General features: G+C 40.0%; 1 protein-coding gene across 11 annotated transcripts in view; it reads left to right on the forward strand.

The window, feature by feature from the left end:
* Window positions 1-9,448: 9,448 nt before the first annotated feature.
* Window positions 9,449-24,555, forward strand: part of KCNC2 (potassium voltage-gated channel subfamily C member 2) — a 212,068-nt gene continuing 196,961 nt past the window's right edge. For all 11 annotated transcript variants that reach the window (XM_057741990.1, XM_057742000.1, XM_057741994.1 and 8 more), the window contains exon 1: window positions 9,449-10,141. In XM_057741990.1, coding sequence (XP_057597973.1) covers window positions 9,449-10,141 — 693 coding nt within the window. The remainder of the gene's footprint in view (window positions 10,142-24,555) is intronic.

Below are 24,555 nucleotides of genomic sequence, written 5' to 3' on the forward strand. Positions count from 1 at the left end.
TAGTTTGTCCTTAATAAATCCTCTTCCTGCTCTACTCCTCTCTAATATATTCTGCAGATGCAATGTTCAGCTAATTTCTTGTTACATATTTATAAACATTCACTTCCTTACAGCTTCCTATGGACATTTCCTAATGTGTAAGATGCTTTTTAAAAACACAGATTTCCAACTGCAGAAACTGGTGCAGACCAAACCAACTGAATCAAAATCTCAGGGTGGAGACTTGCATCTTTAAAGCCTTCTCAGGGGAGTCTGAAGCACTTCAAAGCATCGAACTCTCTGGCCTGGAGAGAGGGAGAAAATGTAAAGAGAGGGAACCTATAAATGTATATAATGTAGTAGAGTAAGTCATACACATATGAAATAGTTAGCAGGAGAAGGCAAGAAAGTACTAAAAATACAGATTATAAAATTTTAATGAAATATTTTATCTAGCATCCATGACCTACTGAGGAACAAGGATAATAGGAAGTAAAGTGCACTTTATTGGTATCTGCCAATAATGTAACCCTTAGTAGTAAAACAGTTGGTCACTCTAGGAAAAACTACTGCATACTGACCCCTTTGTAAGTTAAAATGACATCAAGTAGTGTAGTGTGAATAATGTGCTGTTCCATTTGCCAAAGTTCATCTATCAATCTATCTATCTATCTATCTATCTATCTATCTATCTATCTATCTAGCATCATCATCTATTTAAATGAATGGCTGTTGCAGAGGACTATGACCCAGACGTTTTCATAACAAGAAGGCTATTTTCAACTCTTGCTTTTAATGCTCATCAGTCAACATCATCCTACAGTCATGGGAAATTTTTCTTGTCCTTCAATCTAAATACCTTTTCTTAGCACTCTTGCACATTAACTTCCTAAGCATGTAGTAAGCTCAAAGTACCTAAATGTCTATGTTGTTATGCTGAGTACTTATGCAGAGCCTCTGGTTCTTGATAACCAATGCAAATATATATTTCTCACAAATCCAATGACCAAGCTGTCAAACTAATAATCCATGAATTCTTTGTATGTAGGTCTATCTTATCATAATTGTCACAAGTAACTATGTTAAAAAAAAAAGTGTAGCACATAAATTAGGTCATTAGAAGATGGTTAATACATATTTTTTTTTTTTTATTTTTTTTGGGGGTACACCAGGTTCAATCAACTGTTTTTATACACATATCCCCATATTCCCTCCCTTCCTTGACGCCCCCCCCCTCGATTCCCCCCCACCCTCCCTGCCCCAGTCCTCTAAGCCATCTTCCATCCTCGAGTTGGACTCCCTTTGTTATACAACAACTTCCCACTGACTATTTTACAGTTGGTAGTATATATATGTCTGTACTACTCTCCCGCTTCTTCTCAGTTTCCCCTTCACCCCCCGCCCCCTCCCATACCTCGAGTTCTCCAGTCCATTCCCTGTATCTGCTTCCCTGTTCTTGTCACTGAGTTCATCAGTACCATTTTTAGATTCCGTATATGTGAGTTAGCATACAATATTTGTCTTTCTCTTTCTGACTTACTTCACTCTGTATGACAGATTGTAGTTCTATCCACCTCATTACATATAGCTCCATCTCATCCCTTTTTATAGCTGAGTAATATTCCATTGTATATATATGCCACATCTTCTGTATCCATTCATTTGTGGATGGGCATTTAGGTTGCTTCCATGTCCTGGCTATTGTAAAGAGTGCTGCAATAAACATTATGGTACAAGTTTCTTTTGGGATTATGGTTTTCTTTGGGTATATGCCCAGGAGTGGGATTACTGGATCATATGGTAGATCTATTTGTAGTTTTTTAAGGAACCTCCAAATTGTTTTCCATAGTGGCTGTACCAACTTACAGTCCCACCAACAGTGCAGGAGAGTTCCCTTTTCTCCACACCCTCTCCAACATTTGTTGTTTCCAGACTTTGTGATGATGGCCATTCTGATTGGTGTGAGGTGATACCTCATTGTGGCTTTGACTTGCATTTCTCTGATGATGAGTGATGTTGAGCATCTTTTCATGTGTTTGTTGGCCATCTGTATGTCTTCTTTGGAGAAGTGTCTATTTAGGTCTTCTGCCCATTTGTGGATTGGGTTATTTGCTTTTTTGGTATGAAGCTGCATGAGCTGCTTGTATATTTTGGAGGTTAATCCTTTGTCCGTTGTTTCATAGGCAATTATTTTTTCCCATTCTGAGGGTTGCCTTTTAGTCTTATTTATGGTTTCTTTTGCTGTGCAAAAGCTTTTAAGTTTCATGAGGTCCCATTCGTTTATTCTTGATTTTATTTCCATGATTCTAGGAGGTGGGTCAAAAAGGATGTTGCTTTGATGTATGTCAAAGAGTGTTCTGCCTATGTTTTCCTCTAGGAGTTTGATAGTGTCTGGCCTTATATGTAGGTCTTTAATCCATTTGGAGTTTATTTTTGTGTATGGTGTTAGGAAGTGTTCTAATTTCATTCTTTTCCATGTTGCTGTCCAATTTTCCCAGCACCACTTATTGAAGAGGCTGTCTTTTTTCCATTGTATACTCGTGCCTCCTTTGTCAAAGATAAGGTGCCCATATGTGTTTGGGCTTACTTCTGAGTTCTCTATTCTGTTCCATTGATCTTCCTTTCTATTTTTGTGCCAGTACCATACTGTCTTGATCACTATGGCCTTGTAGTATAGTTTGAAGTCAGGAAGCCTGATTCCACCAACTCCATTTTTCCTTCTCAAGATTGTTTTGGCTATTCGGGGCCTTTTGCGTTTCCATACAAATCGTAAGATTTCTTGCTCTAGTTCTGTGAAAAATGCCATTGGTAATCTGATCGGGATTGCATTAAATCTGTAAATTGCTTTGGGTAGTACAGTCATTTTCACGATGTTGATTCTTCCAATCCAGGAACATGGTATATCCCTCCATCTGTTTATGTCATCTTTGATTTCTTTCATCAATGTCTTAAAGTTTTCTGCTAGAAAATGGGCATAGAAGGAAATTACCTCAACATCATAAAAGCCATATATGACAAACCAAAAGCCAACATTGTTCTTAATGGAGAAAAACTGGAAGAATTCCCTCTAAGAACAGGAACAAGACAAGGGTGTCCACTCTCACCACTGTTATTCAACATAGTTTTGGAAGTGTTAGCCACAGCAATCAGAGAAGAAAAAGAAATTAAAGGAATCCAAATTGGAAAAGAAGAAGTAAAATTGTCACTCTTTGCAGATGACATGATACTATATATAGAAAACCCTAAAGACTCTACCAGAAAACTGCTAGCACTCATTGATGAGTTTAGTAAAGTAGCAGGATACAAAATTAATGCACAGAAATCTCTTGCATTCCTATACACTAATACATATATTTTTAAATTATAATAATTTGAGAAGGATGCAGACACATTGCAAGGATTCTAGAATTTCAGTTTCATTACATCTTTATGGACTAACCTATATTTGAGCTAGTTTTGACCTCTCTACAAGGCAGTGTGCAATAACAGATAAGAGTGAGGACTGCCATCAGAAAATATGGCTTATGGTCCTGCTTCTGCCAATTATTAAGTACTTGATTTTGGGGTGAGACTTCTTCCTCATTTGACAATGAAAGTTATTATTCATAGATTCTTAAAATATGCCAGAAACTTTTTACATGTTTTATTGGCCTTATGCCATTTAATCACCATAGTAACTGTAGTGTCCTCTTTCTCATTCTGTAGAAAAGGAAATTGAGGCTCAAGGAGATGGTTAATTTTCTCCAGGTCAGACATCTAGTGAGCAACACTCAGAAGATAAACCCCATTTTATCTGTCTCCAAAGCCTGTGGAATTATCCACTGTAAAATACTACCTCTCAAAAAGTTATAGTTTAAGAAAATATATATCATACATTGTTGGGTTTTTCAGAATTCACAATACATGATATAAATGTTAGTTATTATTAAGAGGACAGGTATGTAGGCTCATGTTTTTTCACTTTTCAGATGAAGGGACCTTAGAGGATGAATCAGCTTGTATAACAAACCATTCCAAAACTTAATAGCCTTGGGACTTCCCTGGTGGTGCAGTCGCCAAGAATCCACCTGCCAATACAGGGGACACGGGTTTGATCCCTGCTCCAGGAAGATCCACATGCAGTGGAGCAACTAAGCCCGTGCACCACAACTACTGAGCCTGTGCTCTAGAGCCTGCGAGTCACAACTATTGAGCCTGTATGCCATAACTATTTAAGCCTGCATGCCCAGAGCCTGTGCTATGCAACAAGAGAAGCCTGTGTACCACAACTAAGAGAAGCCCCTGTTCGCTGCAACTAGAGAAAGCCTGCGCACAGCAACAAAGACTCAACACAGCCAATAAAAACAACAAAAATGAAAAACAAACAGACAAAAACCCCCAAAACTTAACAGCCTATACATAGTCTTTTCTTTGATTCTTGATTCTATGGGTCAGTGTGTCTGAGCTAGGTTCAGCTGGACAGCTCTTCTAGACAGATACATAAGAGCAAGGCAGTTCTGCTTCTGGAGATTAGCAGCCTATCCTCCAGGGGCAGAGATGAGAAGTTTTAGCTGTTGGTGGGGGGTACTTTATATCTTTTAGGCGGTTATTTCTCTTAAATCCTTGTTCTAGTATGTCCTCTTACTCGTTTTCTAGTACTATGTTTCTTTGTACCAAAGAGGCATGTATGTGTGTGTGTGGGGGGGGGGGAGGGGGGGGGGGGGAGGGGCTGGTATATATGTCTCTCATCATCAAGCAGGCCAGCTAAGGCTTGTTCTGTAGCACTAGGGTAGGGTTCCAAGAAAGAGAACAGAAGCATGCAAGACCTTTGAAGCCAAGGCTTTGAACTGGTACAAAATCACTTGCAATTTTTCTATTGGCCAAAGCAAGTTACAAAGCCAGTATAGATTCAAGGGCTGGAGAAACAGCCTTAATGGCAGAAGATGCAAAATCACATTATAAAGGGGCATACCTAAAGGAAGGGATGGGAGATTGTGACCATTTTAAAAGTCTATTGCAGAGAAATTTTTCTTATGAATATGTTGCTTTCTAAAGGTGAATAATATTTAAATAATCCTTCTACTGGACTTTAAAAGAGTTAATTTGTTCAAATATTAAAATTTAACAAGTATGTCATTCTGAAAGTCACAGGTGGCTTTATGAGATCAATCCACATTTCTGGTGGTGATGTAGCGCTTAATTTCTGTAGCCTTCTGTGATGCCGACTCAAGGATGTGAAGGAAGCAGTATTTCAATTGCTTCTCTGCAAGAGGTAATGTCCATACAGTCTTTTAAATCCTTGCTCCACACAGACCAACAAAGGAAACCACAACTATTTTTTCCTCCTCAGTTGTCCACCGCCATCTTTCAAAGACTTGCTTCTCCCCCCAACCCCCCAAACTTTTATGTGTCTTTTACAGCAGCATCAGTGGAGTTAGTTAGCTGGAGGGGTTTTGTGTTCTTTCCTGTCTTATATAATGAAGCCTGGTTATTTATCTTAGGATCTTCCCCTCTTATACTGACCAGGAAAAAAAAAATGAACGAGACTGTATTTCATTCATCGTTTCATTTATCAATTCCCCATTGATAAGGACATCTCATCCTTACACCTTGTCACATTCTTATTTTCAAATTTATCCAAAATCTCCTCTAATTTCACATCTATTCCTTTATGAATCACAAGAAAATTCTGAATCTTTCTAAAAGATGATCTTTTGCCAATGTGATTACTTCCAGAGAGCTTATATAACCTCAGACTCAACTTGATTCATTAGATCTTTGTTTTCTCCTTTCCCCCCATGAGTCCTTTGCATCATTTTTCCCCTTTCTGTTGGTTTCTATATAGAGCCTTTACAATACAAACTTAACATTTACCAAGCTGAAGGCTTTCATTATTGATTCCTGCCATCTGTATGAGTTATCTTTCTGGAAGTCTTGTAATTTAGTGTAAATATTTCCTCCCTTTAAATTAACAGGAGTAATTTATGTAAAGCATTTTGCACATAGTAAGCTCTCAATAAATGCTATCTATTATTATAAATGCTGTTGCTACTACACTTACTATTGCTAATTTATTTTAAAGCAAACCATATGCCTTTTTCTCCCTCCTGAATTTACATTAAGCTATATAAGGAACTATTTAGACAATGAGAATTAGAATTTGAACATAATTTTTCTTTGTAAATTTTCTGGCAATTGAATTTACTGTCACTGTTATTTTTAGAAATGCCTCAGTGACTGTGCAAAACCAGAATCATTCCCTCACTATTTGAGCTTTACCCTTTTTTTGCATGTTAGTAAAACAAATTTATATTTTCACAAGGTTAGCTAGGTTATTATTACACATTTACTGTGATATTGTTAGTAAATTTTTTATAAATGTATACTTATATTTTCTTGCATTAGTTTCCTAGACATTAGTGCCCTTCCAAAGACCTTCTGGTTCTTCACTTTGCTTAGTTATTTACTGTCATAACAGGTAGGAGTTTTCTTTAGTGAATTGTTTATATTTAATTGCCTACCTTGCAGCCCTCTATACTGCTAAAACTTTTTCATTAGTAACTGTAATGCTTGCTCTTTCCATAATGTCATTATCAGTATCTGTTTTTCAAAGAGACTTTCTCCTACATACAACCTGGTGTTTCACATACTCTGTGGACTTCAACTTCAATCCTATCAAACTATCTCCTTGGACTATGGTCTCTCTCTTCCTTCCTGCCTTTCTTTTCTTTCTAGAAATATATACACAGACACAGAAACACATATTCCATTTGGTGGTAAGGTCTGATATGGGTTGCATTGTGTCTCAGTCTTCCTCTCAAACCAGCCTCCCCCCTCCCCCCCAAAAAAAGAGATATGGGAGTTCTAACCTCCAGTATCTCAGAACATCATCTTATTCGGAGATAGGGTGTTTACAGAGGTGTCAAGTTAAAATGAAATCATTAAGGTGAGACCTAATCCAATATGACTAGTGTTCTTATATAAAGGAGAAATTTGTTCACAGAGGCAGGCATGCACAAAGGGAAAATTATGTAAAGAGACACAGGGAGAAGATGGCCATCTATAAGCCAAGGAGAAGGGCCTGGAATAGGTCCGTTCCTCACAGCCCTCAGAAGGAACCAACCCTGACAATACCTTAATTTGGAACTTCTAGCTTCCAGAACTGTGAAATAAAAAATTTCTGCTGTTTAAACAATCCAGTTTGTGGTACTTTGTTATGACAGCCCTAGCAAACTAATACAAGGCCCAATAAAAATTTGAGAAAGGGAGAAATTGGCTAACGAGATCATTGCTTTGCTACTTGGATAGCTGTAGCTTGTCTTTTTAGCTTCTGACAAACCTGAATTTTTACTTGCTAGAGCATTATGTTCCTGGAATAAACTTTTAAAACTTGTTTTGCTTTATATAACCATGATGTGGTGACTGGAGACCTACATTTGACTGAAAAGAGCAAGCCAGAGCCATGGATAAGACGTGAGAAACCGGACTCACTTGTCACCTGTAAGTAGAGCTCTCTCCCTTCAGCTGCCATTAAGAAAAAAACGCAATTGGTCTTAGGTTTTCTCTCTCACTTGTTGGGAGGGGTGGGGCAGCAGGGAAGAGAAAGGGTGTGGAGGGTGGGGTGTAAATAAAGCAGACAGACGCTCCGGAGAGGGTGGGGATAGAGCCTCCCTGAGGAAAAACAGATGAACCTGGTTGGTACAACAGAGCTTCCCCAGACCCACCCACCCACCCACCGTTCTCCGAGCTCGGGGCTCTGGCGGCGGTGGTTGACGGCGAGCGGCGCGCAAGGGACAGCTCCAGCAGCGGCTGCTTTTAGGGGGGGAGAAACAAGACCTGCAGGTGCAAGTCGGAGCCGGGGGGTCTCCCCTTGGAGTGGCTGAGCTCTCCCGCCCTCGGGTCAGCTCCGCGCCGCAGCCGCGGCCGGCCGCTCTGCCCGCTCGCAGCGGGGTCGCGGAGCGCCGGCTGGACCCGCCCCGAGCTCCATGGTCCTCCCAGCCCCGCGCGATGGTGACTCTGGGCGCCGAGGTCGGCGCGGGGCGAGCCCACAGCTCGCAGAATGAGGGCTGGCTGCGCGGCGCGCGGCCGGCGGGGGCTGTCTCCGCGAGCCCAGCGCCCTGGGAAGCGGCCCAACCGCCTGAACCCGAAAAACGCCAACAAGTAGTTTCTCGCTGGAGAAGGGCGGCTCGGCTGGGTGTCGGGACTCTGTCCGGCTGCCCGGATCCCCTCGTCCGCTCGGACACCAGAGCAGAACCACTTTTCTCTCGGTCTCGTTAAGGTATCTAGGGGCGGGAGGGCAGGGGGCTGATTAGCCGGGAAGGGCGTGCTGACCCTGCAAGGCAGGCATCCCCGCTCCGTTCCGCACCAGGATTGGAGAGGTGAAGCCCGGGGGAGAGGTGGCTGGGAGATGGGCAACGGGGACACTGTCAGCCAGGACTCACAGCTCGGGGACGCAGGGGGTGTGCCTCCAGCAGCTGCCCCCCCGGGCCTCGCCCCTCCTAGAAAGCAACCCCCCACCCTCCGCCTGCAAGACATTTGTTTTTCTTGGGAAAGGGGGATGGGGTGGGATGCACTGATCACTTCTACTTCCCAAAATGGATCCTAGATAGTCGTTTCCTTTCTCAAGTAATAATAATTTTAACAACAACAATAATATGAAAAGGAAATTGGATCAGGAAATTAGGCAGAGCTCTCCTCGGTGAAAGGCACCAAAAGGGAGTTTTTTTTTTTTTTTTTTTTTTGCTCTGACTTCTGCGTTCAGTCTATTTGCCTGGCCCGGGAGGGAGAGTAGAGGTGAACCGAGAGCAGGTCGCGCAAAGGGTACTCCCGGGAGCCAGGGAGCGGCGGGCTGTCCAGAGTTCACCGAGGGTACGCGTTTAATGGGGGCTCGCCGGCCAGTCTGGTGGTCTCTCACGCAGCACTGCCAAGTTGCCTGGGCAGAGAGAACTCCCCGCCTAAGGGAATTGCCTCCCGGAGAGGGTAGGGGGGTAGAGGGTCTCGGAATGTGACGGAGGAAAGGGATGGGGCAGGGGGAGAGGACGGGGCGGGGGAGGAGGAGGGGGAGGGGAGGCCCTAGGAGGGAAAGATAAGGGATTTGGGGAGAGAGAAAGGGCGAGAGTTAGGGGCTGGGAACAGGTTAGACTTGAGAGGACAGAGGGGAGAGAGGGTGAAGGGTGAAAAGATGAAGGAGACAGCAGAGGGAGAAAGGTGTGAGGCGGGTGAAAGGTGTCATGGAAGGTCAAGGAAGATTCGCACTGCTGTCTCCTCAGCTCTCTAGAAACCTGGCAAAGGTGTGATGCTGGAGGCGGGGACAGGGCTGGGCGCCGAACTCCTCCTGGGAGGGCCCTTTGCCCCTCGCCTCTCTGTCAGCCGCGCATCCTGGGACTCTTGGGCTGGGCGTGGGGGTGGGGGTCACAGCGCGGCTCCGCCGGCCGAGATCTTTAACTTGGCGCTGTGTTCGCCTCCCCCCAGTCATGTCTGAGGCACAGAGATGGGCAAGATCGAGAACAACGAGAGGGTGATCCTCAATGTCGGGGGCACCCGGCACGAAACCTACCGCAGCACGCTCAAGACCCTGCCCGGGACGCGCCTGGCCCTTCTCGCCGCCTCCGAGCCCCAGGGCGACCGCCTGACGGCGGCGGGCGACAAGCTGCAGCCGTCGCCCCCTCCGCTGTCGCCGCCGCCGCCGCGACCGCCCCCGCTGTCCCCCGGGCCGGGCGTCCGCTTCGAGGGCGGCGCGGGCAACTGCAGCGCCCGCGGCGGCGGCGGCGGCGGCGACCACCCCGGGGGCGGCCGCGAGTTCTTCTTCGACCGGCACCCGGGCGTCTTCGCGTACGTGCTCAATTACTACCGCACCGGCAAGCTGCACTGCCCCGCCGACGTGTGCGGGCCGCTCTTCGAGGAGGAGCTGGCCTTCTGGGGCATCGACGAGACCGACGTGGAGCCCTGCTGCTGGATGACTTACCGGCAGCACCGCGACGCCGAAGAGGCCCTCGACATCTTCGAGACCCCCGACCTCATCGGCGGCGACCCCGGCGACGACGAGGACCTGGCGGCCAAGAGGCTGGGCATCGAGGACGCCGCGGGCCTGGGCGGCCCCGACGGCAAGGCCGGCCGCTGGAGGAGGCTGCAGCCCCGCATGTGGGCCCTCTTTGAGGACCCCTACTCGTCCAGAGCCGCCAGGGTAAGGCCAGAGTCGCCCCCTTCCCTGCTGCTCCAGCTTCTCCCACCTCCTTCAGCAACTTCCTCTTCTTTTCCGCGGAGGGCCTCTGGGCTGGGGGCAAGGGGGGACAGGGTCCCCTAACCAGGAGGTGAGAGGCCCGTGCGGTGCAGGGTAAACTCGGGGACGCTGGCCCCCAGCCTCCCCGCGCCCTCTCCCCCGCTCAGCACCCCCCTCCTCTCCTCCTCAGCTCCAACTGACATTTACTTCAGCAGATGGGACCGAAAGGGCAGAGCTCTCCTCGGTGAAAGGCACCAGCAGGGAGGTTTCAACTGCTCTGGGCAAATCTGTCTGGAACCTTGTTCTGAAACCGCTGTCACACTTCATGTTGAGTTTCTTTTTCTAACTTTTTTGTTCCAACTTTTTCTTTAGCCGGGATGGCCCTTCAGGCCTTCTGGTCATCACGATTTGACCTTTTCAGGGAGGCCTGACACTGCTGCACGTCTGACTCACCCAGAGCAGTGGCTCCAAGTAGGGTTCTGATCTGAGGACAGTAGAGGGGAAATGTCGTATATGCCTGTGGCTGGGCCAGGAGAGGGTGTGCCAGAAGGTTGATTTTGTGAAGAGCATCTCCTGAATGTTGTGTGGGCCTGTCTTCTTCCAAGGAGAACAGTGCTGGGCTTGCTTGTCCCAGTGAGTCGACGGAATAGCCCACCTGCACAGTGAATTTTGGAGTCTAGTGCCTTTCTGCTTGTGCTGTATCTGTGTTTTTTACAGGTTGAGCGCCAATTGGTCACTTTGGTGATCCCAGTTTAGTGGGAGTCTCTAAACTGGGTAGTTTAGATCGTAGGCAACTTTAGTTTACTCTATAGATTGTGATCCCATCCTCAGTTTTTCTTTTCAGTTTCTAGCTTGAGTGACAGTTTAAATTTAGTCCTTCACATCCCTGATTAATTCTTCAAAATCCCAATGAAGAGATGATAAAAGTAACCAATAATGGTTTCTCTAGTTTTAGAGGAAATAAAAGAAATATAAATAACCAAAAATTATACAGTATGTGAACGGTTTTTAATTATATGTGAGAACAGAGTACGGTATTTAGTTAAATCTTTGTAACTGCATGTGTCTGGTTTGCTTCTGACACCCAGAGAAGATCTCCTTTGGGCAGAATGGGAATTCTCCCAGCTTGACTTTGGCTCCATCCTCATTATTGTGTTCCTCTGCAAGTCAGAAGCCTCTGCCTCTGAGATATTGTGCAGCTGTCTGATAACATGTCAGAAGATGTGCTTCTGATGCCACTTGAGAAGCCTGAGGATATGTTTTGTTTTCAATTTGAAATATAGTATCAAAGAAACAATGTAAAGCATTGCTACTTTCTGGGATCTGGTATTTAAATGCATAATTAAATTCTAGTATATCCACATTCTCATATTTGAGTATAGAATTAATAACTTCAAGTTTGAAATCTTCCTCTTAAGACCATTCCATACATTCAGTAAGAGTGAAAAAAAGTGCATGTTTATTCATTTATTTATTTAAATTAAATCACAGACTCATGACCATTGCCTCTGTTGTTTTGGATTCCAGCTGAGTGCCACAGTGCTCTTTCCACTTGGCGGCTAAAAAGATAATGTGCATTTGTTTGCAGACTCATCCTGCAATTTTCTTATTTTATGTGGTATAAAAAAATAGGATGTTTTATTACTTTTCCTCATAATAATAGAATATATTTTATTGTAGGCCGGGTTGCATGACAAAAACTTTAAGGTGTTCAATTCTTATTATTGCTGTGGAAATTGATTATATTGATTGTTGGTCAAAGGGTAGACCATTAACTTGAAAACAGTTTTTTAAAAATCTTACTATGATTTTATTGTAATAACATGAAGGCTTTGACCTCCATCCATTTTAGGTGAGGAGAAGAACACAGATAGAGATTAATACAAGGTCAAAGAGCCATTAGAAGCAGAATCAGCTGAGAATCATAGACCTGGAAAACTTCTTTGAGGTCACCTCGCGAGGCCCCTGTATTCTGTAGATGAGGAAAATCAAGACTGCAGATGCTAAGTGATGGCCAAGGTCATACAGCAAGTTATTAGCAGAGCCAAAATTATGCTAGAGGTCTCATGACATCCTCCCCAGGCCCTTTCCACCACAACCTCTGATTATAACTGACTGTCTGGCTTGTGAAATCTCTGCAGATAGTGTTGCTCTTGAGATTTAATGCCGCACAGAACAGTCACTAAAATTCTAAGTTTGAAATGTCGTCTACAACATATATGTGTATATATATATATTTTTTTTTCCAGGTCTTTGGCTGCACCACCCAACATTAGAGTGCAAATATGGGATTCTCATTTTCTTAGAATGAACCCTGTTTTAACTTTCCATTTTTATTGACCAGTTGATATATAATATGTTTTCCTTTTATTTCAGATTGGCTAACATTTGCAGGATTTGTCTTCAAGAAAATCCCTCTTCAGATTACTAGGGGTTGCCTAAAAAGTACTCAGAAGTCATTCTATTTAAATGTGATTTAATATTTTTATATGGACACTTCTGGTTCAGATGGTTGACCGACTTAATGTTATCTGACTAATTTGATAAATAGAATTACATTGGGAGGTCACTGGATGAAATTATATTTTGCATGGACATGATTCTAGGAGACATAAAATCAATTATCAAGTGGTTTGTTTCAGCTGTGGTCTTACTGTCAGGAGACTCATTCTTAATAGAAGTATTTAACTTTTATAAGCCCTCTTACTTTTCATTTTACATTAGTTCATCTTTTATTGATATACTTGAGGTGAACAATATTATCTGTCCAAATTCTATTTTCAATTTGTTATACCTGTTTCATCATTGTCCTTATCCTTTTCCAATATTGAGGAGATTGGCTCAATTATATAATAGACATGTTTTACTTCTAAACTTTTATGATCTAAAGCAGCAGACTGAAACAACAGTGCTAAGAACTGGATAATTAATTGAATTTTACAACATTATATTTTTGCCTTTTGTTTTGGTTGGCATTTCCCCCTCCTCTATTCCTTTTGATTTATAATGTAAATACATATTTGAGAGGTATAAATTGTTCAGGTTAACTTGGTAAATAAGTTTATATTTTTACATTTATGAATTATATCCTTAAGAATAGTATTCCAAAATAGAGATTTATAAAAATTTAAATATAAGTTGTCATGGAAACCTGTTGTGGAGAAAATGAGATCAGGAAAGAAGAAGAGAGATTATTCTGTTGATGCCATTGAGTGATATTTACAAATTGTAAAAAGCAAGGATGCATAGATGTTTTTGTAAAAATGTTATGTATTGTACATTTCCAACTTAATATCTAAATTTTAGAAGGAAATGAAGCTTGTATGTGCTTTCCTATGAAGGCATATATTAGTAAGTGAACAGGCACCAGGCAGAAATTCTTTGATAGAACTTCTAGGTTTTTTAGAAGTTTAAATACTAATATAAGGGCAAAATACTAGAATAAAAATATTATAAATGATTTTTTCCCAGTATTAAAGAGCTAAGAGCAGTTACAAGTTTTCACTTCTCTCTCTTCTTTTCACTTAGTTTGGTGGGAAGGAGGGAAGGTGATTGAATTAGGCTCTGTTTTAGAGTGTGGCTCTTCCTTGGCAACATGCATATCTTTGATTACCTGATAGACCCCCCCCCTTTTCTTTTTAACTTTCAAAGAGCATTTTAGAAAAGAAAAACAAAACAAAACAAAACAAAGACTGCCATGGAACATATTTAAGATGTTGGCTTTCTGGTGTGGGTCTAAATCATGTCGTATATGTTCTGCAGACCTTTATCAGTACCATACCATTATGTGCAGATAATCCAGAATTATACTTGGATTGTGATAGTGAATCCATCATCTTTATAATCTTGAAAATATTCACTTTATTAGCATTTTAAATTGTTTCATTTACACAGCATTACTAAAATATACTAATTAAAACTATTAAAATTTAAATATCTAGAATTGGATTTGGAATTGCACATATGTAATTTACTTTTTATGGGCCATTGTTTTCCTTTACCTTAAAGCACAAAAGTAAGCAGGAAAGAAATGATCTAAATAGCTATTTGCTAGCTTTAAGTGTAACATTTAATTAAACAAAATTATAATAAGGTAAGTACAATTTGTCATATAAGATTAAAGAAAGAAAATATATTAATTTTTGTTTTGTGAGCCTTGCTCCAGTTAAAATAATTAATGGTCAAATATAGCTTGTTTATAAAATGTTGTTGATATTTATTAAAATTTTAGAATGTTTATTTAGTCAATGAATATTGATCATGCAGTCACTGTAGACCAGAAACTATGTAAGATACTGGGAATGCATGAGAAGATATAGTGCTTTGCCCTCAATAAACTCACCACTCTATTTATAATAAAATATTTCCTAAAATATTATCTATTCAATTAAAAAAAAAGCAACAAAATAACAACAAACAAAATTCCAGAGATATTAAAAATGTTTTCCTCAAAAAAAATCTCACATGGAAATATTGCCTGAGACGTGCCGGAAAATATTCCATTTAGAAATGATGGTCTCAGGAATTTCCTGGTGGGGCACTGGTTAGGACTCTACGCTTTCACTGCCAAGGGCCCAGGTTCAATCCCTGGGTTAAGTCCCTGGTGGGGTAACAAAGATCCCGCAAGCCACAGAGTGTGGCCAAAAAAAAGGGAAAGAAATGATGGTCTTAAGGTATTGTTAGTCTTTATTTTATTATGTAACTGTTAGGCTTTTTCAATCTCGATTTTTCTGCTTCCAAAGTGATTTATAGACTCTCTCATTGCAATATTATTGAAGAATATGATACAGGCTGTACTTATACCAAACAACGGAATTATTTGCGGTGTGGTCGAGTGTCTTCATCCCTTCCATTTTAATTGAAAGTTATGGCCAACTATATGACAATGTAAATCCAAACTTCAGACCTCTAAAAAGAGTCTGCTGTAATAGGCTGATGTGTTTGCATTTGCTGTTTAAGCATCTAAATGTCCTTTGACCTTTGCCAGGCCACTAATTGCACAGTTCACAAATAAATTTAATTTTATTCTTATATTCTGAGCATTGGAGGAGATGAGAGAGTGCCTCATCCAACACATAATTTAAAAAACCAGGTAACTTTAATAGAGGTGTATTTTCAGTAGTGTATTTGATCACAAACTAGGTGATCTGATCCATTGCTGGGGTATTAGGCATGCCAAAGTTGAATAGCTGGACAGATTTGATATGACTTTTTTCTGTTATATTTTCCTAAGAGCTCATTTGTAAACCTGAGTTGGCAAAACTAAATGAGAGTCAAGGAAATTTTTCTTTTCTGTCAAGAAACTTATTTTCAAAGCAACTGAAAGCAAGGAAATGTGTAGGTTTATAAAGAAATGCAGGTCAACCTTTCCCATTTAGAAATATGTATCATTACTATTTATTTTTACTACTCAAAATAAAGTAAATGCAGTTTTCAGATCTCATGTATTTTTCAAATTCTGAGTCATTTATCCTTTTTATTATGGCAACCTTTAAAAATATATGTAAATGAAATAGTAAAGGGCACTAAAGGACTGATAAAATTTAAACACAGATCTCCATAAGGAAATATGTAGTGGCAACATAATCTAAACAAATAACCATCAATATGTTATATAAACTTAGTTCTTTTTGAAGTATGAAGGGCTTTTCTTCTGGAAGAGTCAAGATTTTTTTTATGACAGGATAGCATTGCTTTTGGCTTTTCTTGTAGGTTGAAGGGTGGTGACTAATTTTAATATTGTGTAGTCAATATTTCCACAGAAAGTGACTAAAATGTGGGTGTTGGGAGGAGAAGAGAGCAGAAGTACAGAATATATGGAAACAGCATTGGAAAAATGCCTGAGTTGGAATCCATGAGACCTAGGCACTGACCCTGATTCCACAACTAGCTGTGTGACCTTGGAGAATTTACTTCATCTTCCTGAGTCTTGATTTCCTTCGGCCTTATTCTGAAAGAAAAAAATGGGGATGACACATTGGACCAGATAAGTATCCAAACTTCTTTCCAGAGCTAAGATTTTGAGGTTTGGAGGAAAAATAAGGATAGTGATTGCAAAAAAAAATCCCTGGGGGAGGGAAACAGCATGTCGCAGTCATTTTGATTGTACTCTAGGGACCATCACGCTAATAAGGTAAACTAGTATGGATTTCTTCTGTTTTTTTTTTGCATTTTTAACTTTCTGCCCTTTTCTTTTCCTACAGCTGTTGGGTAGCTGCTGCTCTGGTTACCATAGAAACAGGTTAGCTCCTAGCTTCCTGTTTCCATTGAAAACAGCTTTCTCTCAACCACATATTGATCTCAGGAAATCATTTTGCTGTGGCTCTGTCATGAAACCCATAAAGATGATCAGCTCTGTCATTTCCTAAGTCTAAGATTCAGTGCAGGTGTATACCCTTCCATCCACAAAAATAACTGATTAGATAATCTCAGTTTTATTTCCATTTGAAAAGTGCCTTGTCCAAGACACCAGCCTTTTCCCCTTCCCGTATTTTATACAGAAGGAAAAGTCTTATTCACTTGAGGATTTACAGATATGCCTAACACATTTAAGTGTTTACAAAATAGTGTCAAATTATTCAGTTCTAATCTCTTTCATAACTCATTCTATTAGAATAAGCATAAAGAATAGTATGCTAACACACTTCATAAGTTTGTATTTTAATGTACTCATTAATGAAGAATATTTCAAGAGAAATGTATATATATATAGTATAGTGCATTATATTTCTCTTTTGAGGAAAAAATAGTTTTTCTATTTCAGGATATATGTAGTTACATAAAAAGAAGATATATTCACTGTCATAATGTAGATACATACTCAGGGTTTGTATATGTTTTTATATGTTTATAAAATTTTTATATGGATAAGGGAAGGAAGATAAGTGAAGGATGGCTTAAACTTTTGATTGAGAATATTAATTTGTGTGTGTGTGCATGTGTGTATTACATATATATATACACTCTTTGAATGAGATTGGTATATATATTAGACTTCTGATATTCATGAGACTTAGAATTGGAAGGAAGCTGGTGACCATCTGACGCAATTACCTCAACTCACAGAAAAACAGCTGACTTGTTCATAACCATGACTAGTTAGTAGCAGTAGCAGGGCTGGAATTTAGATCTTCTGACTCCTGGTGCTCTTCCCATTCAATCTCGATTGCTTAGTTCAGATTGGGTTTAACATTAGGTGCACAAATTTTAGCTTTTGGGAAGCAGCAAACATGTTAGGAATAGTTGGGGTAGGGTCTGTCCTCGTCCATGTCCTATTGCTGAGCAATAGCAGTGAAATTGTCACTGTTTTAGGTATTCTCTCTATTTCTAGATCCTCTCCAGATTCAGCCTTTCATTGCTGCCTTCTCTACCAGTTCTACATCTTACTGTTCTACTACCTTTGAAGCCTCAAAACTAACCTGTGTATGCACTTGCCTCCTATTTTTTCGCTTTATCCCTGTGTGTGTGTCTTTTGTAATGTGTCTACTTTTATTGGATTTATTGCCTTTGGAATTTTTAAATGCAACCCTAGTTCAACCTACTGGTGATGGTTAATGTGTTTCGTAGAATATTCTCTTCTCACATGTAATTAAACAGATCATGGCTGGGTTTACACAGAGATAACTGGTAAATTAGAGTGAAAGATAGTTGGAGCTGTTTTTAAGATCTGAAAATGAGATTGTTTGTTGTTGTCAGGTCAGTAAATACAGGACAGAAAAACTTTTCCTTCAACCTTTCTTTATAGACAGTTACCCAAAGGCGGTGTTTCTTTCCCTGTGGTGGGGTGTGAAGCAGCATTATAATTTTGTGAGTGCTTGAGAGAATGCATTTTATAGGAATCAAAACAGAAGAAGTTGCTGGTAATATTGGGAAAAGTACTCCATAATTGCTGTGATTACTTGACTGACCTTTTCTTCGGAAAGCTGACAATGATAGAGATATCTTTGTAACCTGACATTTCCTCAGTGTTCATGTATTAAGAACATCCTATGCAGACACCTCAGTGTTGCCTTCATTTTCTGTTTGAAGGCTTTGGTGGGTTTGCTATCAGATCTTAGAGCTTTGCAATTCTTTATGTATCTGACAATGTTGTTGATATCTTTAAAAACTGAAGCAAACGTCAAGATAGCCCTTCTTGCAAGTGTTCTGTGATTTAGTCTCAGCAGTGGAAGGTGTTCTCTTTTGAGCTGTCTCCATGGGGGAAGTTCTAGTGATGAAAATATGCCACCTTTTGGCCACCGACATTCTCTTATTTTACACCAATACTTTGTCCAGAATTTTAAAGTTATTCACTAAGTGATAAAATGCAAAACCTTTTTTTTTTTATAAAATAAAGTGATCCTAGATAATTGTCAAGATATCCAGATGATATTGTTAATTCTAAATTTAAGAAAAGATGTTTATGAATTATATTTTAGCAAAAACTATTTGGATGTCTATACAGTTATTCATTGAGTAGTTTGTCAGATTGGGTTCAATGTAAGGGCCAGAGATTAGTCAGAATTTCTGTAAATTTTGTGTCTGTGTTTGCAAATTATACAACAGAAATTTAGATATGGGGTTGCTTATTTTTCTGTTTTTTGATTAAGGATAAAATGCTGTTTGCTAAAAGTGAATACGGTGCAATAACTGTATTGGAAACAATGGCAAAGTAATCATAGCAAGAGGAAGCTTCCTTACTATTATATATTAATTTGGATAAAATTGATATTTAGGAAAACAGAACAATACATCATTACAGTTTGATTTATTGTTTAAATTGTCCTGCTTCTCTCTTGAGGTGAACAGTGAGAGGGCAGTTGTGAAAATTATTAAAATATTCTTAATGAAACCTATCTTTCATATAAATTGAGTAAGAAATGGACAGAACAGAGATTTAGCTGGCCCTTTTTTTGTGCAAACAGAATCTACAGTAGCAGTAGCCTTTTATTTAAGCTAGAGCTTTATTATCAGGCCTGAGTGACCTATCAGGGTCATATAAAATAGTTAGTGGGTGCATCAGAGTTGAAGAACTATCACATTTGCATCATGATGGAGAAACATTTGTGAGCTTATGCTTAATTTCTAGGTTCAAAATGGTGTTGACTGTGCTTTGATATTTAGAGTACAATGCTAGAGATATAAAATTCATGCAAATTAATGAAATCAAATGTATTTTAATGCACAAATAGGCTGCAGAGACATTCAAAATGGATTAGTCTTAATTCAAAACCGGGGTTCTTTAATTGTTTCACTTTCTTCTGAGAGTCCGCTGCTCAATTCTTAGTTGTAACGTGTGCATACTATCAGTTCTTTAGTTTTTTTTAAATTTAGTGATTGTTTTCGATACCTATTCATTTTTCTATTTATGTATTAATCATTGATTTAATTCATCTCAAGTTTCTCTATATTAGGTGATTATTTGGTAACTTTACTTTTGAGTACTTGACTTTGTGCTTCAGTGCTAGGTTTCTTTTTCAGCAACCTTGTGTGTTTCCTCTACCTTGGCTTGCAATGCTTGGTTGATGAAATAGTGTGTTGTCACCAGGTATGAGTACATTTCTCTCAACTAAACAAACTGGAAGCATGAAAAATGAAATTTTTCAAATGCTTTTGAATCTCTCTGCTGACAGTTACTGAGCTTCAACTATTGGCCAAAACCAGGTTAGTACTGAGAATGCAAGGGTTAAAAATTGGCATTTACTTTCAAGATGCTTGTATTCTATTGGAAAAGAGCAACTGTATGTCCATTACAATATTATGCATTAAACACTAGAAGAGAGATATTGGTATAGAGTAGACACACAGAATTGGAAGGGAACCACTCTCCTATACAGAGAAGATGAGATTTTAGTTAACGTGCAGGAGATAAGTTTTTTCCAGCAATCAAGGGTTAGATCAACAGAGTAGTGTGCAAACATGGAAGCTGGACAGCAAATACCGTGCCATGTAATGTGGGGTAATAAAAGGACCAGGAGGCAGGAAAACAGACTTCAGAGGAAGAGAGGGCTTCTGGGCTTATAAATGAGATTTTTTGATGAGATGGATATACAGTCCAGGGCAGGAATTTATTCCAAAACAGTGGTGCTGAAACTTAGATAGGAATGATTTAAGATGATGACTGAAATTTTTACTTCCCAGGTCTCACTCCAGTAGGATTTGGATAGGATTCGGATCAGATGAACATCTGCGGGGTTGTAGTTGGCTCCTGACCCAGTACATGACGCTACTGTGATGTGACTGCTGCCAAAGCAAATACAGTTTAACAGTGAATTAGGGTAATAATCATGCTTGGACCAGTATCAAAGTGTGTTTTCTAGATCTGCAGCTTTTCAGGGTGTGAACAGGGGTTGCCCCACAAAAGAGTTCCATCGGCAGATGAATTCAGAAACTACTTTAAAACAAAGTTAACTAGGTTATTTTTAAATTTTATTGTTATTATTAATATCATTTTTACTACAAGTCTTTTTCAGGGCAAAGAGTTGAAAGGCTAGCTGACAGTTGGTTTTTATTTTTATTTATATATTTTTTAAAAAATTTATTTTTGTTGGCTGCATTGGGTCTTCGTCGCTGCACGCAGGCTTTCTCTAGTTGCGGTGAGCAGGGGCTACTCTTTGTTGCGGTACATGGGCTTCTCATTGCAGTGGCTTCTCTTCTTGCAGAGCACGGGCTCTAGGTGCACGGGCTTCAATAGTTGTGGCACGTGGGCTCAATAGTTGTGGCTCGCGGGCTCTAGAGTGCAGGCTCAGTAGTTGTGGTGTGCAGGCTTCATTGCTCTGCAGCACGTGGGATTTTTCCGGACCAGGGATCGAACCCATGTCCCCTGTATTGGCAGGCGGATTCTTAACCGCTGCACCATCTGGGAAGCCCTGACAGTTGGTTTTTAGATGGGAGTGAATTAATGCGAAACGCTGAACTCAGTTGGCTGAACTTGAATCCTGACTGTACCAACTTGCTTGCTATATAACTTTCACAAAGTTGCTTCTTTAAGCCTCCCTCATTTCATCTGACTGGGGAGATAATAATTGTATGTGACTCAAAGAATTGTTGTGAGGATGGATTGCGTATATTATGTTCAGAAGCCAGCATAGTGCCTGGTTCTCTAAATGTTAGCTGTAATATCAGCATCACCATCATCACCGTCATCACCATTATTCCTTATGGCAAACACTGGTTATTTTGGGGGAGAGTGTGGTTGCAATAGCCTGCCTTAAGGAGACTTTCTAGCATTTAGAATGTTCATAAAAAATAAGATTTCTGTTCCTGAGATTTTTCATCTAGATATCGGATAACTATGTGGAAAATTGTAGGAGCAATTCTATCCCTAATGAATAAATGGTGATTAATTAGAACAATATCTAACATGTATGTATTATATACCAGGCATTTGATGAGTGGCAAGGTAAAGGCATATTTCCTGCCTTTAAGGAGTTGTGGTGTCTTGGTAGAGAACAACAGAAAGGAAATGATAGTGTAATGTTAGAAGAACTCCAATAGAAGTTAATGTAGTCTTGCCAAGGTTGGAAAAAAATTCTTGGAGGAAATATGCCTCTGTTGGTACCAGAAGATGAAGAGGAGATAGCCAGACTTTTTAGAGAGAAGAGCTGAAACAAAGTCCTAAAAGGGAAAGAAGGCAAGGCCTGTGCAAGATACTGTAAATAATTCAGGACAACTACAGCATTGTGTAAGGGATGTGGAGATGTGGCAGGAGATAGAAGCTGAGGTTGGATCCAAAGGCTTGGTAAGCTCTGTTGAGAAGGTCATCCTCTGGTGGTAACAGGGAGCTTTTGAAGGATTTTAAGCAGAATGGCATGCATATTTGTAATTGGGAATGTTATTCAGAAACTGTTATACTTGAAGAGGGGATTGGGCTGGAGAAAGTGCAAGTTTGTCAGAAGACCTTCAGTTTAGCATGTTATTGCAGTAATCCAGGTAAGAGATACTGGTGATCTTAATTTAAATAGTGAGCAGAGAGATGAAGTAAAATGAACATAGTTAAAATGGAATTGTCTATTAAGTAGGTGCAGTGAATGAGGCAGAGAGAGAAGTGAAGAATGTCTCCCTAGTTTCTATTTGCACAATGGAACAAGACAACCTTTATGACTTTTTTCTAATTCAAGAGTCAGTGGTTACATGATTTGAGAAATCAGTAGTTATTCTTTCATGGGATTTAACACTGTAATATTTTGCATTTTGTCTTGTGATTTTTCTTTTACACCTCAGTACCAATTACTCGATTATTAATGACTATTTCATGGAATTTATAGTTGTGAAATTAGATGCAGAGTATGCCACATAAAATTTTTGGTTACAGTAATGCACCACCATAAAAATATGGTGAGGAATAGGAAGTCCTCTCTACAAGAAATGTCAGCTTTGCATTGCTATTATTTTGGTTTAATGCCCAAGAAAATAATATCAATTTTTGCATAATTTCTGTGAAATGGAACTGACTAGTTCAATATAGTAGCTCATGTAGACTCCAAAGCTAGAAGCTTAAATTGAACTGGGGATTAAAAAAATACCAATAAGATTCTGTGCCTTTACATACTCTTTGAAAAGTTGCTTTAAATAAATATTTCCTTTAGATAAAAGTCCAGGAAGGAGCAAAGGTAGTGAGGAGGAAAAAACAAAAATGAAAACAGGCATCAAAGGAGTTAAACTGGGAAGAAGATGGTGCGTTCAGATCCAAGGCAGAGTAATTCCTTCTAAAGCGTTAATGTAGCATGCCATTTTCTTGCTTACAACCCTGTTATCCTTTTCCGTTGGCTACATATTAAAATATATTTTCCTTAGCCTGGCTCTACAGAATCTGCCCATTGTCTATAAATGTAATAATAGCTCTCACAACTCTACCAGTCAGACTGCATCCTGAATATGAGAGATGCATTCACACTGTTGTGCATTTGTGTACGCTGTTTTCACAATCTGGAATACTTTCTCCTCCTCGATTTAACAGGTTGATTCAGTCATCTTTCAATAGCCTGTGTAATTATCAAGTCTTACTTGACGCCTTCTAAATTGTCTCAAAAGCAATTTGTTTCTTCCTCTGAGCTTCCATATCACTTTGTAGATACAGTATTATAGCATTTAACTGGCTGTATTAGTTTCTCTGTGTTGTGGTAGCAAACTGCCACAAACTGATGTCTTGATACAACAGAAATTTATTCTCTTATAGTTCTGGAGGCTAGAACTCTGAAATCCAAGCTCAGCAGAATTGGTTTCTTCTGAGGTTTTGAGGGAAAAATCTACTCTGTGGCTCTCTCTACCTTCTGGTGGTTGCTGGCAATCTTCAGTATTCCTTGGTTTGTAGACACGTCGTTCCAATCTCTGCCACCATTTTCACAAGCTGATCCTCCCTGTGTGTCTTTCAGTTTTCACTTCTTATAAAGACACCAATTTTTGGAATATAGCCCATAAGAATCCAGTATGACCACATCTTAATTTAGCTAATTACAATACCTCTGCAAAGATGCTATTTCAAAATAAGGACATTCTGAAGACTGGGGTGAACATGTATGTGGGGAGATACCATTTAACCCAGTACACTGACTTTTCCATTTGGGCAATATTTTCATAGTTTCCAATAAATCACTTATCTTCTGATTTCTCCTTTTCCATTTCAGTATGTTCTCATTTAATGATACTGTGACTTCAAGAATCTTTATGAAGTTACTAGTTAGATAATTTTTGAAGTTCTGTGTCATTTCTGGTATTAACTCTGGGCTGTCTGTGGATTTTTTTTTTCTATTCTTTCACCTTTATTCTTTTTTGTAGTATTTATTTTCTTCAAGTATTTTTTCCTTTGAAAGAGAGTGGGAGTGATTACAGAGTTATGTGGTGGATAGGCAGGATCATGCAGGAACAAAGAATTCCCTTCAGGGTGGGTAGGGAGGAGCAGGTGGGCAAACTAGGGGACCCTCTCAAGGTCTGAGAAAGGAAAGTGTATTTGGGGAAAGAAATTTAGTGAATTTCAGTTAATGCAGAGCGACCTTTCTTTTTCTCTTGGGCTTTGAGGAAATCTGAGGTGCTAAGAAGTTTACTTTTCTCTATCACACCAGCATGCCTAATGAGAAACTGTCCTCTCTTCTGTTGATTCTCTACGTAATTTAGAGAGCTATTCTTGCTGGCTGTATCCTGAGGGAAAATTCTGTAGTGAGCCACTAAAGGAAGTCGGGAACTTCCCATGAGTTGTCCCACAGCCAGCTTCTTGTCTTAGGGCCCATTGCCTCTGAGTCTGAGGTTCCTCTGGCTTCTGGATCTCTTTGGGAAGAATTGGGACAACTCCAAGAAAATCTTTCTTTTACACATCTTTCTTTCTTTGTATTGAGTTTGATTCTCTCTCTCCCCTGAACCTGCATCTCCATTAGTCCAATTTTGTTTGCTTTATGTCTTAGTAT

Source organism: Hippopotamus amphibius, chromosome 7 (assembly GCF_030028045.1).
Source record: "Hippopotamus amphibius kiboko isolate mHipAmp2 chromosome 7, mHipAmp2.hap2, whole genome shotgun sequence".
Classification (NCBI taxonomy): Eukaryota; Metazoa; Chordata; class Mammalia; order Artiodactyla; family Hippopotamidae; genus Hippopotamus; species Hippopotamus amphibius.